The following is a 14,920-nucleotide window of genomic DNA, read 5'->3' on the forward strand; positions in this document are numbered from 1 at the left end:
ATCCATTTTTGCATCATTATTTCTTAAATTAAATGCTATCCTAAATAACAAAATAGTCTTCCTAAAATAAATAGCCTATATATTTCATCATATATAATAAAGCTTATTACTAATTACCGAATAACAGGCTTTGGCCTACTGGTTACTCTCCCCCTTGTAAACTCTCGATGTCGCGGGTTCGAACCTCCTGGATGCGCATTTAAGGAATGCCATCCTTATTTTTCGTAATCCTTTCCTAAATGTCATCCTAAGTGTTTCACCATATATAATAAAGCTTATTACTAATTACCGAATTACAGGCTTTGGCCTACTGGTTACTCTCCCCCTTGTAAACTCTCGATGTCGCGGGTTCGAACCTCCTAGGTGCGCATTTAAGGAATGCCATCCTTATTTTTTGTAATCCCTTCCTAAATGTTATCCTAAGTGTTTCACCATATATAATAAAGTTTATTACTAATTACCGAATAACAGGCTTTGGCCTACTGGTTACTCTCCCCATTGTAAACTCTCGATGTCGCGGGTTTGAACCTCCTGGGTGTGCATTTAAGGAATGCCATCCTTATTTTTTATTTTTTTGAGGAAAGTCATCCTGATTTTCTATAAACCCTTCCTAAATAACTTTTCATTCTTTCCCTAATTTGTACAAAGACCATCTAAAATAAGAAAAGTTTCACAAAACACACCATTTACTAAGTATTTTAACATTTAAATCAAAATTCCAAAACACACAACATATGATTCGAATAAATCCATTGTAAACTTATAAATCCAAAGAAAAGTCTACCATCTGAAAACAAAAAATCAACCTCTAAACATCTCAATCTTCTTAAGAATTATATCATGATAGATATCAAAACATAACTTGGCTCTAATATCTTCTGAAACCTCTTCTTGAAGCTTACTCATCATCTCTTCTACGCCCATTGAGTGGCATTTCACCATTTTGAGGATGAATAATCCACAGTTTGCTTCACTCTTAATGCGACGAAAGAACTTCTTAGGGCATAAGACTTTAAATGGAGACAGATCAACTGTTCCTCTGTTTCTTTCAGTGCGTAAGAGATAAGGTATCATCTCTGCAATACACACAAATAGTTATCAGTAATATATCACAAGCATAAAATTCACATCATAATCAAATTATCATAATCAAATAAGTTCTTACCTGCAATTGGCTTAACATGAGTTTCCACCAAGTCACCTTTACTCTCATGAGTTCGACAATCAAAAACAGTAATCTTCCTGGACTTGAAGCTTATTTCCATACCAATGTACTGTTTGTATTTAGAGTTATAGGCAATACCATAAACTCCCTCGAGATCCTGCCACTTCTCAGTAGGATGACAAACCGAAGGCAACTTCCCACTCACAATATCAGTGACTTCTTTTGGAAACACGTGTTGTGATTTAAACTTATCCTCCTTGAAACTGAAGTATCCAGCTTTCAAATTTGAAAAGAAGTCTGGCTTCACAAAGGTTGATTTTGGAAGTCTCTTGTTGTGAAAATAAATGGGATCCTTGTTTCTTCTCAACCAAAGTAATCCCAAAGCTGCATCAATATGCTACATTAAAAAAGAAAGAAAAAGACTTTTAGTATATTAGGAGAAATAGACACGATAATATTTAATAATCTGACATTCAGGATAAGATTCATGAAACCACCCAACACAAAAGAAACTGAAACAAATTTTGTGAGCAGTACCGTTTCTTGCAATTTCTTCTCTGGTCTTCCCAGCAAATGTATCCAATGTGAGGTTAATGGTTCTGTATCCGTTATTACCCTGGAATTATCAAAAAAACATTCTCTTATACTTTGATAAAAACTTAATTTTTAAAGTTGACAAGAATTGTTAAAACGTCACACTAACCCTGTTCTGATATTTGAGCTCTTCCAAGAATTTAATTCTTCAATATCATTGAAAGATGGAGACAGGAAAGGGTTGAACATTGGATGAATAGCAGATGTGGCAGGGTTTCTTGGTGCTTTATATGGAGTAATGGTTGAAAATGATGGAGTTGTGAGCCGATTGCTTTGCCTTGGAACATGCTTCTCACCTTCACCATCATCTTTTTGCTTCTCACCATCACCATCAACTTTTTGCTTCTTTCTTGGAATAACAAATTTATCTTTCTTATCCAGCTTTCTCTTTTTTTCCTGAAATCAAGATGTAACAAAGAAACGTGTTTATGAATGTCGTCTTTGTACTTTTTACAAAAATCAGCAATGATATATACAAAACAAACAAGAACTGAATTAAATTAACATACCTCAGGTGAACTAAAACATTTAAGATCAAATGATGGTCCTTCATCTTGTGGATTCTGTTTGTCTTCTTTTTCATCATCACCATCATTTGGGCTCACTCCTTCTGGTACATAATCTTCTTCTTTATCAAGACCATCATTTAGATTCTCACCTTCCTGAGGAAGGTTCACTTCATCATCACCTTCCTGAGGAAGGTTCTCTTCATCATCACCTTCCTGAGGAAGGTTCACTTCATCATCACCTTCCTGAGGAAGGTTCTCCTCATCACCCTACAAGCAAAACACGTTTTAGAACCTTTTTTAGCTTAAGAAGACTTTCTTACAAAATTAATAACAGGAAAAAGTTGTATAATAAAACTTACATCAACAGCTGAATCGAGTTTCTGGGTCATCTGAGCTTCTGAATCGAGCTTCTGGGTCATCTGAGCTTCTGAATCAAACTTCTGGGTCATCTGAGCTTCTGAATCGAGCTTTTCGGTTTGGGTGAACCTCTCTGTTTGGTTTTCGCTTGGAGTAAAGAACTAGAGATGAATTATTTCACTTGTCAATATAATGTGTTAGAATATTTTTAAAAAGTTCTAAGAATCATTAAATTTACCTCAGCAGTTAAAACTTCTGGATTTGGTTCACCTTCCTTCTCTTTCTGATTTAGTTCACCTTCATTCTCTCTATGGAAAAACAGTATTTGTTCTTTTCCAAAAAATTCTTCTTTCTTTGATTTGTCCATTAAAACACTGATTCCTGTATCATGAATTGCTCGCACTATTCCTTTGCTCCCTTTGTTCTCACACCTAACTTCAACTTCTTGCAGCAATTGTACACAGTCATTCAATGATTGCTGAAAAAAACATTAGAAGCTTTTAGTACATTGATTAAGAATACTTTCCCTATCATTCAAAATACAAATACCAAACCAATTCTTACCTCCTTAGTAATCTGAGTCTCAGAAGTCAGAGCCACATGCACTGTTTTTTGTTCAGTGGTAGACCTGTTAGATGGTCGGATCCCATCACCACACTGCAAATATAATTCGTTTTTTAGGAAGCTTTAGTGCATAATTATGAATACTTTCCCTAATATTCAAACAACAAATAAGAAACAGATTCTTACCTCCTTAGGAATCTGAGTCTCAGATGTATATTGTTCAGTGGGAGAATTGTTAGTTGGACGGATCCCATCACCACTCTGTAAATACAAATCGTTTTTAGGAAGCATTAGTACATAATTAAGACTACTTTCCCTAAAATTTAATTTACAAGTAAGAAAAAAAATTCTTACCTCCGTAGGAATCTGAAAGTCACATGTATATTGTTCAGTGGGAGAATTGTTAGTCGGATGGATCCCATCACCACTCTGCAAATACAAATCGTTTTTAGGAAGCATTAGTACAGAATTAAGACTACTTTCCCTAAAATTTAATTTACAAGTAAGAAAAAAAATTCTTACCTCCATAGGAATCTGAGAGTCAGAAACTTGAGTCACATTATCTGTACTTTGTTCAGCGCTTGGAGAACTGGCAACTGGAGACATTCCACTATCTTGGTGTTGCTCCTACAACACAAAACAAAAACGGTTACCAGTTGATAAAGAGGAAGCTGGAAGTTGATAAAAAAAAAAAAAATGTTTTACCTGATCGTCTGTATTGGTAGGTTTATAATTTCTCAGACTCTCCTCTATTTTCGATAACCGGCAATTGATATCTCTGAACCCATCCGTAACCATGTTGTAAAGTTTATCTAGCTTCTCCATTAGTGACTCTCCAGAAGAGGATGGCTTTAGTGTCTCCTTGTTACGTAACTGGTAAGAATTCCTAGCAATATCTTCCATCACTGCACCAACATCCAATGCTCTTTTTCTCTAGTCTTCAAGTGTCAATTTGTATCCCTTGTTCAGTACATCTGTTAACATACTCAAATCTTGATCAGGAGTGTCTTCCAAGAAGACTGTATCTTCTGTATCATCGGGTATCGATGGTAATATGTGAATAACCTTGAGCTGCACACAATCAATATTTGAAAATGATATTAGTTCTTCTTACGATCGTGATTATATTTGAAAACGATTCAATATTTTAAAACAATTTAGTCCTAAATTAAAGAGAATAACTTACATGGTTTGATGTTTCAATGTTCTCCACTTGAGAAATCGATGGATTAACTGTACGTGTATATTTTTCACAGAGATATGCTGATGGTCGCTCAATTACACTCAATGTGCTGAAAGATGACTTTAACATAGGAACAGACTCTAGAATCCACAAGTGCAGTGCCAACGGATATCCATGTAAGTCATATTTATGCTTCATCAGATTTAATTTGACATTCTTCTTTACTGACTTAATCAGAATATTATAAGCATCTTTCCCCCACGGATAATTAGCCAAGACATCCAGATGCTGAGCTCTCTTAAGGTTTTTTGCAGGAAGCTTGTTACCTTTGTACCTCTGAAAGAAGATGCTTTCGATAAGGATCACCATCGCAAGAGAGAATCTTTCATCTGATGCCTCTGGATTAGTTTCTTGTAGAATATCCAAAAGATCTTCATATGTGTGAGCATCTTCAGTGTTAGCCCAGTCATAGCGATTCTGCCGTTGATCTTCATTAGCTCCCCATTCAGTGCATTTCAATCCAGTGACCATATGAAATTCTCTTATTGAGAATCTCATTGGTTGTCCTCCAAAATGCATCCATAGTTCATTATCCTTTGATACCTTTAAACTCCTGCTCAGAAAACAGTGCACCATCTTCCCAGACATCATCAGTCCTCTGTTGATAACCTTCAAAATAGGTCCCAGGAACGAATTCTTGATCCTCTCATACTCCGCAACTGAGAGGATGCTTTTTACTTGTATGACAGCATCGTAGTTTGGAAACTGGTTTATCTTCACATCTGATCTTGGTTCCTCTCCAATGTTGAAACAAAGTTCAGGAAGCTTTATATCTATAGGGAAAGAATCACCCATATCCTGCAACATATAAAAGAAAGAGAAGAAACGCATATCATATCAGGAAAGTGATCCTAAATTATATAGATGCTTTCATGAACTTTAAAAAAAACTAGCATCTGACTGTAAAGATGAAACGCATATCATATCAGGAAAGTGATCCTAAATTATATAGATGCTTTCATGAATTTTTTAAAAAAAACTAGCCATCTGACTAAATTATGCTTTCACTAAACGGATTCATATGCATTCAGTAATCACTGAAACTCTAGCAATTAGAAACCGTATACCAAACCTAACTATGCTAAAGGGATCGAAAAATATGAGAAAGCAGTAATGGAGTAACCATGGAGGGAATGTGAGTAAACTTGTCAACAAACCAACTTAAAATTCAATTGCTTTATCACTAATGAGATGAATAGGGTTACCGGAAGCTGCAAAACACATAATATCACACATAAATCACACAATTTCTTCAAAGGAAGACTTACTTGCTCTGGATTTGGACTTCCTTCCTCAATCTATACTTGTCTTCCACCCAAGTATATAGGAGAAGCCTATTACACAAAACGGAAACAGATAAGAACAAAGTGAAATAGGAACAAAAGATCACAATTAATCTAGATTAATCTAGTGAGGTAACTGTTGAATATAATCTTAGACCCGAAAACTGAAATAATCTACAACAAAAACTCAAAAACAACAAGAATTGAATTATAACCCACAAGAATCTAACTTAATTTCCCATCGAATTGATTTAGGGTTTAAGAAAATCAAAATTAGACATAAATAAAGTCAAGAAATATAATCTGATTTGAAATTCGATTGCTTTGATCACTAACCCTATCGATTTACACGAAATCAAACACATAATCACACATAATCACACAACCCTATCAAACTTGCATCTAATTGATTTAGGTTTAAAAAAAATCAAAATTAAACACACATAAACATAGCAAAAAAGAACCGCAAATCGAAATATGTTGAGATAATGGTGGTTAGATCAAAAAGAACAACAGCGACGACATACAGCGAGGAGATAGGTCGGTAAAGCGGCGAGCCTCCGGTAACCACCGTATCAGATCCTTTTTGGAATGAGGTGACGGAAGGAGATGAAGAAGAAGTCGATTTCGATGAAACGGCGACTCGAGATGGCGATATATGCCGGCGAGATATGCCGGCGACGAGAGTCTGATGATCAGTCTTTTCGTCTCAAGAGAGAGGAGACGCGAACGAGGGTTTGAGGAATGTGAGGGTATTTTCGTCAGACGTTTTAATTAGAAATGTTAGAAATGGAAATTATTGGGCCTTGTGGTATTTTTGACCCAAAAACTAAAAATGATGGTATCCATGACAATTGCCCATAAAAATATTAATTCAACTTTCCGACGATTCTCTAATTCTTTCTGTTACCAATCTCGGCGCCGCCGGCGATGGTATCAACTATGATTCTTCTGCAATCAGTCAACCATCGACGCTTGCAATCGTCACTAGTCATCGTCTTCCTCCATCTGCGGTGTCGTTTTCCGTTACAGCACCTATTTGACCGCCAAGCTCCATCTCCGATCTTGCGTCGTCGTTCTCGATGTGACGGAGAACCCAATGATTCTCGGTGGGCCAAGGATCGAGAGTTATTATCCAGTGGAGAATTTTTTGGGTTGATATCACCGATGTGGAGCGATTGATGGTAGGGATCACAGTCAGATTCGATTATAAGAAGAACGTGATGGTGAGTTGGAATCATATTGGTTCTTGCTTGAGTGATGAGTGTAGACTAGGCCTTGTTGGATTTGTTGACTTTAGAAATGTTGAGACCTGGAACATCATATTTGTTAATTTTTAAGGAGTGTGTTGAGACATGCGTATTAGTGGTTAGTTTTGATAATTTCTGCTTTTCACAACAACTCTCTATGAACTAATTTCAGTATCTTAGATCGAAGATAAGTAACACTAGCTGAGACTCTACGCTTATGTGATTGTGCAATGTTTAATAATATAGTTCGAAGAGTAATCTCAAGATTGAATAAATCTCTGGTTTTGTTATTTCACACCACTCATTGCAGCTTGCACATTGTGAGGTGCGAGAACACACAAGTCCTCGATGTATCCACCCTTGGGGACTTCAACACTCCAAATAAAGATTGAATCGACATTGAAGATTCAACACTGTTATAATAAGATGGATTCTACTAAAGATGGTTGGATGACTCTCGATGGGAATTGAATGTTTCTGCACTACAAGAGTGTCAGATGTTTCTACTGGACAAGTTAATTGTTGTTGCAGTAACTGTGATTGAGTTTGCTATATGTTCTCTTTAATCTCAAGAAAATTCAAGAAGAATCATGTGAAATTCATGAAAGATTTCTTGAATTTCAGGATGACATTCATAAAAGTTTAGAATTCATGATGAACCTTAGGAAGACCTTCATAAAAAATCTAGACATCAGTAAACACAAGGGTGAGGCTTTTAACGTATCTACTCACCTGATCCCAAGTCTTGTCTCTGGACAAAAGTGTATGCTGGTTTGCTTATCCACTCTTCTTTCAATTGCAACAATATTAGCTTTTTTTTTTCTTCAACTAAAAACATTTTGAGACGCAAGCCGTGTCAAATTCACCAGTATTGTGGTTTGAAGGGCTGAGTAGGAGCCCCTTCTATGTCTTTTTCCGACAGCAATTTCAGCTTCGTGATGTACTGTGGGGGATTGTCGAAACTAGTGGAGGCTAATACCACTTCTCTCCTCAAAGTGCTTGTCAACTTGTGGCAAACTCGGAGCTCGGATCGAGTTGCCCCACCAATAATGAATACAAAGATGTGTTGCCCCAGCTTCTTGAAGTCCGTAGAAGCAATTTTCAACACTGAGTCACTGGAGTATCAATCGTCAGAAGTCTGAGGACGCCCCCATGTTGCAATTCTTCTTGATCTCATAGAATGAGGGGTGGCTTTTCGCTCTGGAACCGCTGCGGGAGCAGAACTCTTCCTTACTGATCCTGTTTTTGGTTCACTCTCCTCCTTATGACTTGACTGGTTCATACATAGATTGTTGCTTTTAGATAGATCGCCTTTCAGGAGTTTCTCAAGCAGCTCCTCGATCAGGGGATAAAACCGGAACAGTTGTCATGTTTCTTCTTCATCAGATCAATCTTTCCTGTTTGCTTGTTTTGTCTTTCTAGCATCAAACTTTATTAGTGGATAAACAAACAAAAATTGAATTACTTTATAAATGATGAAGTCATTATCATCTTCTCACAATAAATCAGAATCCCTACTGTACTGTGTTATCCCTAAGTAAAAAACACTTTGTTTTAAAAATTTAAGAAGGATTCAATAATATTTGTGAATGATTCCTTGCATTTCAGGATAGTCTTCATGAAAATAATGTCTCATAAGATTATATGAAAATTACATATTTAAAGTGTTTTCTAAATAAATTTCATAATGGTTGAAAAGAATTAAGAAATGACTCAATTATATTCAGGGTGGATTCAATAACATTAACTCATATATCTGTCATATAAACAAATGTTTTAGGAAAGATTCAATAATATTCATGAAGGTCTCTTTTCAATTCAAGAAAACCTTCATGAAAAAAAAAGGATTAAAATTCAAATAACCGGCTACAACCGCTTACAAGAACTCGATCTCGTGTTCCTTTAGTATTTGTAAATAGAGCGCGTAACTAATAAGCCAAACTTTTCATTAAGTGAAAATATAGCAATAAATATCTATATGCAAGAAAGGTAAACATTATAGTATGCAAAAATGTGTTTTCAAGTCCAACTTTTAGGAAGGTCTTCCTATACTTTAAAAAGTCATTCCTAAATTTCAAGGAATGAGTCCTTCCTAAATGTTCATAAATGATAATAAAACTATAAATCTTATATAAACAGAGTGAGTAACAAGTTTTATGGTGAAAAATATAGCATTAAGTTTAAATTATTTGAAAAAAGAAACATCATCCAAATGGACATTACTTTTGATAAAGTTCTCTTATCTCTCTCTTTCTTGAAAAGAACCTTGTTCTACTTCCATTACCACCAATATCACAAACACAATGGGTTTAAAACTCTTAAACGACTCAAAAACTTTTTTTTCAGAAAAGAAGGATTTCATAATGTTAAAGAAAAATTTCTTAATATTTAGGAAGACATTCTTGAATTTTAGGAAGATTTTTCTAAATATTCATAAATTCTAAAAAGAGTGATAACTAGAAACAAATTTTAGGATAAACTTGCTCATTAGCTTCATAACGTTCTGCAGTGACTGGCACTTTCATCTTCTGCAGTTTGAAGAACCTATCTGTCTTTCCTCCATCACCACCACCATTACTCACATTTCTCTGTCTTTCACACAGTAATGGAGCTTTTCTCACACATCTGTTACTCCAATTCCATCAACTCCACTAGATGTTTTTGGCAAAACAAGTGACATCACCACAATTAGACCTTGCACTGATGGATTACTCTCCAAATGAAACTCTTTTTTTATGTACAACACATCTCCTGCAAAATTCCAAAGAAAGCTTTAAAAATCCACAATACAAAAACAAAAGAGATAAGCTATAAGGATGAAGCAGAATATGTGAATCATATCAAATACCCATCAAAATCATTTCTATCATGGTCGTACATTTTTATAAGCATAATTACGGTTTTGGAACATAAACAACCAAAATCAATCACATGCAATTGTGGTGTTATCCCACCGTTTTAACAAGTTGCCAACAGCAGAAGCAACAACAACAAGTACAGCTCCACTCATAATTTCGTCTTATCTTTTTGAAGAAATCTGAAGTGAATTTCAGAAAATAAAGTTATTAACCAACGATGAGTGAGACAAAACCTACATGAAAAATCAAAATCATATACAATCACTGGTAAGCTAAAAGATAAAGAGAGAGGTAACACCAAAAAAGCAAGACCATCTTAACTCCATGATGCTCAAGAGATGCGTAGATGCTTGTCTATAGCCTAGAAAGAATTCCTTATTTCGAAGTCATATTGAACCAACAAACCATCTAAATCTCTCACCATCAAGCCCCTTAGAGACACTCTCCTACAAATCATGAACCACATCTTCTAAAGCAGAACGATTCACATTGCAATCAGACCCAAATACAACACAATTGAGAGTCTATGTTCAGTCTAATTCCATCAAAAGCTTAGAAACATTTCTAAACTAGGTTCTGTTCCGATTTCTTCTTTGTTTAACGAATTAAGCTAGAATTGCAGATCCTTAATTTGATTCACAAACTAATCAAACCAAGTTCAGAGTAAACAGAAAAATCAAAGATTTAGGAAAGTAATGATGAATATTGAACTGTGGCTCACCTAGATGCGTAAAATTGGTTAATCGATGATGGAGCAAGCGATGGTAGAACTGGGTTCCGACGAGAACACGACGACGGCGAGAAATTATTGATATATTAGATTCTCCTCTATCTTATTTTTTTAATTAATTTTAAATGGTAAAAGATTATAAATAAATATAATAATGCTACTTTTGGAATAATATAGTATGTGTGCTAATTTTGGAAGAAAAACTTAGATGTGTGCTATTTAAGGGTATTTCTCTTTTTTAATTGCTTCAATCATCTAGGGTGTATATATATTTGATCATATCATCACCTGCGGGTTTGGTTTTCATTATTATTTTTATATTATATTTCTTATATATTTTTTATTTCATAAATTAATAAATGCTGTTAAGAATCAAGTATTATAATTAATTAAATTTTTGATATCTTTTTTTTTGCTATTATTATTTGCATCAACATATGATACTTGAGGTTTTGATTTCATAAATTAAATTTTTGAATATATTTTATTTCATATGATACAGTTCCCATGATTTGAATAACCAACTACATCCACAGCAGTTGTCTAATGCAATATTATGCAAGTTAAGTAATAATTAGGAACAAAACTGATACCAAACTTTACTCTAAGCACACTACGATTATTTCCACCAAAAAAAAAGTACACTAAGATTATGAGATTAGCTCTAATAGGCTGTGTAAACATCGTCAAGAGATAAAGACTATTATTTGGCATGCCTTTAATCTTATATCTCAATGATAAAGCCAAATCATTTCCATCACTAATTAAAATATTCTTTTGAAAGCCATGTGACCTAAAAATAAATAATTTTCTACTTATCATCATATGTAAGAAAACCAATCAACAATACAGAAGAAACAAACTGTAACGCCCCGACCGCCACTTCTTAGTGGGTCCCACGTCCTCTTACTAGGCCGATAAGCACATAAATATCCGACGGCCGGTTTGCTACGTCCGGGAGGCTTTAAAGACTTGTTACCGTCCCGACAAATCACCACATGATCTTTCCTTGTGTTTTGTCCTCACTCACAAAGTTCCGACAGCCACTTCCCGGAAGGTCACCCATCCTAAGACTACTCCAGCTCAAGCACGCTTAACTCTGGAGTTCTCTCAGGACCCTTGACCGAAAAGATAAGTGCACTTTGGTGACATAGGTGGCCAAATCAATTCTTTTAAACCTCTTCGCAAGTCTCTGAAACCGGGGTGTCACAATTCATCCCCACTATCAGATCGTAACGTCCTCGTTGCGCACAAAGACTGTCACCCTCAATGGTGTGAGCCCACTCAACTCCACACTCGTCTGGGTTTGGCTCTGATACCACATGTAATGCCCCCACCGCCACCTCTTAGTGGGCTTCATGTCCAATTCCAGTCCATGGCCCACCTTTCTTAATGGGCATCACATCCTCTCACTAGGCCTATGAGCCCATCCATATCCGACGGCCGGTTTGCTACGTCCTCGGAAGGCTTTAAAGACTTGTTACAGTACCTAACTCGCACAGTTCCGACAATCACTTCCCGAAAGATCACCCATCCTGAGACTATTCCAGCATAAGCACGCTTAACTGTGGAGTTCTCTCAGGACCTTTGACAGAAAAGATAAGTGTACTTTGATGAAATAGGTGGCCAAATCAATTATTTTAAACCTTTCCGCAAACCAGGGTGTCACAATTCACCTCCACTAACAGATCTCAATGTCCTTGTTGCGCACCAAGACCGTCACCCCCGACGGTGTGAGTCCACTTGACTCCACACTCGTCTGGGTTCGGCTCTGATACCACACTCCACAAATCATCAGGTTATTATTCTTAAATGAACAGATGAACATCATGAGAGAAACATATGAAAAACAATGATCAAAGATATTAGGAACCAGCCGAGATTACAACATCCTCTCCACTGGTAACTGCACAATAATGACATTGACTCAATGTCAAAGAATAAAATTACCAGATTTATAAACCGGAACAACTCCAAAAAGGTCTCTCTATTCTTTTTTTTTTTTTAACAACAGAAACATAACATAAAAAAATTGCAGAGAATTCTCTTAGAATCATGTATGATGTAATAGATTAACTATACTTTCATCTCAATCGTTCAGTGGAAAATGATAAGGAGCCATAGAAAACAAAAGTCAAATCTGAATAGGGGTATGTGATAAGGAGATTCTCAAACAGCCTCCAAACCAAACTAAAGCAACAGGTTATGGTACTTTCACACGGAGATTAATGTACCCAGCAACAACCTATCTCCAACCTACAAAAAATCAGCTAAACACCAAAGATAGCTTCGTAGAATCAAAACCCACAATTTCAATCTCACAATTATCCCAGATTCAGCCAAATACCAAAGATCAAGAAAACATTCAAAATTCAAACCTCGATAGCTTTGTCAAATCGAATCCGGTCCTTGTTCACATCCATCTCTCGAAGCTTCTCAATCAAACCATCTCCAATCGACATTCTTCAGATTGTCCTCCACCCGAGTCATTGAGTTCCAAAAACCTCTGAGAAATCTTCTTTCCCTAGGCTATGGATCAATCGTGGCTTCTCATAGATCAGTACAAACGAAGAAAAGAAGGAATCGATCGACAGATAGAAGAAGAAATTGACATAGAAAAGAAGAAGAAGAAATCGATGTGTTCACCTTGTCAAATAAAACAATGACGTGTATTCATTGTTATAATTTTATTGGTTACCCATTTTAACTGATGTGTCAACTCCTCATTCAACTAAAAGGTTGATGTGTCAGCTTTGTATTTGTAGAAAAACACATCTGTTTTTATTGTATTGATTATACAGTTTTAATTATTATATTAGAAATAAAAAAAAGAATTAAGTTACTTCAATGCTTAATTCTGAAAATTATTTATTTCTTTTGTTATTATTATGAAGATGAGGTGAGGTGACTAAGAAATCCTCATTCAGATGGTGAGGTGTTCCAGCTGCACTAGGAATTCCTCCTTATGTTCCTAGTGTTCCTCAGTTTCCCCCACCTTCTCCAACAATGGTTGCTCCCATGGAGTAAATATCCAGATCTGGCGGATATCTAGATCCGTCTAAGGGTTACCATGGAGGATCTGTTGCAGTCGATGAACCAAATGTTTGTTCAAAATGAGGCATTCCAGCAAACTGATCAAAGGTCAATTAAAATCTAATGTGTTCTTTACAATAATCGAATGATATATTGTTGTAACACTTTAGGATCGTACCCTCAAATACCAAGCAATACATTATGAGATAATGAAGAATAAGTAAAGCTAAGACAAAGAGAAGTTATAAATTTTTGTGACTAACAAAAACCATAATAGATGCAAGTAATTGTATTTAGTAAGTAAAAGGCATTAGGAACCAGGAATTGTTAGTGAATTATGATAATAAATACATACTTTAGCAGGGAATGCGTTAAACATCGTTCTCGAACTCAAATCACGATTAAAAAGCTAACTTAGTCTCGCACGGTTACCAATCTATGCAATGGATTTTTCTTGACCCTAAACTGATCTCGTTTGAATTCAGCAAATCAAGTAAGCATTAACAAGTTCAAGTTTGATTTGTTCAAAAAGAGTCTTAGCTTAAAGTTTCGGTTGTTAAGGATCATGTTACTCACCTATGTTCATTTCAAGAAACTCAACAACACTGTTGATGTCTAGATGAATCAATTTAAGTTTTTTTGTTTTTCAAAGTGACATTTCGGATTTGAAACACCAAAAGAAAATACAAAACCGACAATTTCATTTTCTCACTAGTTACGAGTTAACTGGCTAGTTTCCTTTCATATCACATGTAAAAGATATAAAATTAATTAATTTAAATTTCACAAATTATACCTTAAAGTACAAGAATCTTGCGTCCACCCAAAGGCAGATCTAGAAACTAACTTTAGCTGGAGCAAAAATATTGAACTATAGCAAAATATAAAATAGTTATAAAATAAAATTCTCCTACCAAAAATGTTAGAAAACATATCCATTAGAAACATGAAATATGAACTTCCACTGAAACCAAAATAATAGAAGTGAAAATAAAAATTTTCCATATTTTTATCAATTTATAGCTCATCAGAATGATAAAAGAAAAAAAATCCAAAAATATGAAACATCTTACTTACATAAAAAGAAAAAAGAGAAATTCAAAAAATGTACTTTCAATTTTTTCATCTATATTTTTAAAATTAGAGTTGGTGAACTAAAGTTTATATTCAAATTATATCTTTAATTTTGTGAATGTGGATATTTTTCTAAAATAGAATTCATATTTCGGATTAAAAACGATGGGTTTAAAGTCAAACCCTCTAATCTTGAAAGAGAGTTTCTTTAGGTTTATTCTCGAATCATATATATAAACTCATTCTTCCTCGTATTCTCC

The 14,920-nt window shown here is 35.2% G+C and overlaps 2 protein-coding genes and 1 long non-coding RNA gene across 4 annotated transcripts; 1 reads left to right on the forward strand and 2 right to left on the reverse strand.

Annotated features, from left to right (window-relative positions):
* Positions 1-685: 685 nt before the first annotated feature.
* On the reverse strand, positions 686-9,716 carry LOC104722908 (uncharacterized). 2 transcript variants are annotated; one of them, XM_087505970.1, is made up of 15 exons: positions 7,698-9,716; positions 5,701-5,766; positions 4,376-5,230; positions 3,895-4,260; positions 3,712-3,816; positions 3,544-3,618; positions 3,376-3,450; positions 3,190-3,282; positions 2,864-3,103; positions 2,628-2,786; positions 2,269-2,535; positions 1,869-2,155; positions 1,703-1,781; positions 1,166-1,562; positions 686-1,076 (listed from the first exon to the last, which is right to left on the reverse strand). In XM_087505970.1, the coding sequence occupies exons 4-15, from the start codon at positions 4,090-4,092 to the stop codon at positions 802-804; spliced, it is 2,250 nt and encodes a 749-aa protein (XP_087362096.1). In that variant the 5' UTR covers positions 4,093-4,260; positions 4,376-5,230; positions 5,701-5,766; positions 7,698-9,716; the 3' UTR covers positions 686-801. The 2 variants fall into 2 exon arrangements, with proteins under 2 accessions (XP_087362096.1, XP_087362097.1); XM_087505971.1 differs by lacking the exon at positions 7,698-9,716 and adding an exon at positions 6,243-6,566.
* LOC147919179 (uncharacterized) lies at positions 4,123-5,008 on the reverse strand. The gene is made up of 2 exons (XM_087503880.1): positions 4,376-5,008; positions 4,123-4,260 (listed from the first exon to the last, which is right to left on the reverse strand). The coding sequence occupies exons 1-2, from the start codon at positions 5,006-5,008 to the stop codon at positions 4,123-4,125; spliced, it is 771 nt and encodes a 256-aa protein (XP_087360006.1).
* On the forward strand, positions 6,801-8,437 carry LOC104722902 (uncharacterized). Its single transcript, XR_757259.3, has 2 exons — positions 6,801-6,941; positions 7,276-8,437. It is a non-coding gene; the product is annotated as an uncharacterized LOC104722902 (long non-coding RNA).
* Positions 9,717-14,920: the final 5,204 nt, after the last annotated feature.

This window comes from Camelina sativa, chromosome 20 (genome assembly GCF_030686135.1).
Source record: "Camelina sativa cultivar CO46 ecotype springtype chromosome 20, ASM3068613v1".
Classification (NCBI taxonomy): Eukaryota; Viridiplantae; Streptophyta; class Magnoliopsida; order Brassicales; family Brassicaceae; genus Camelina; species Camelina sativa.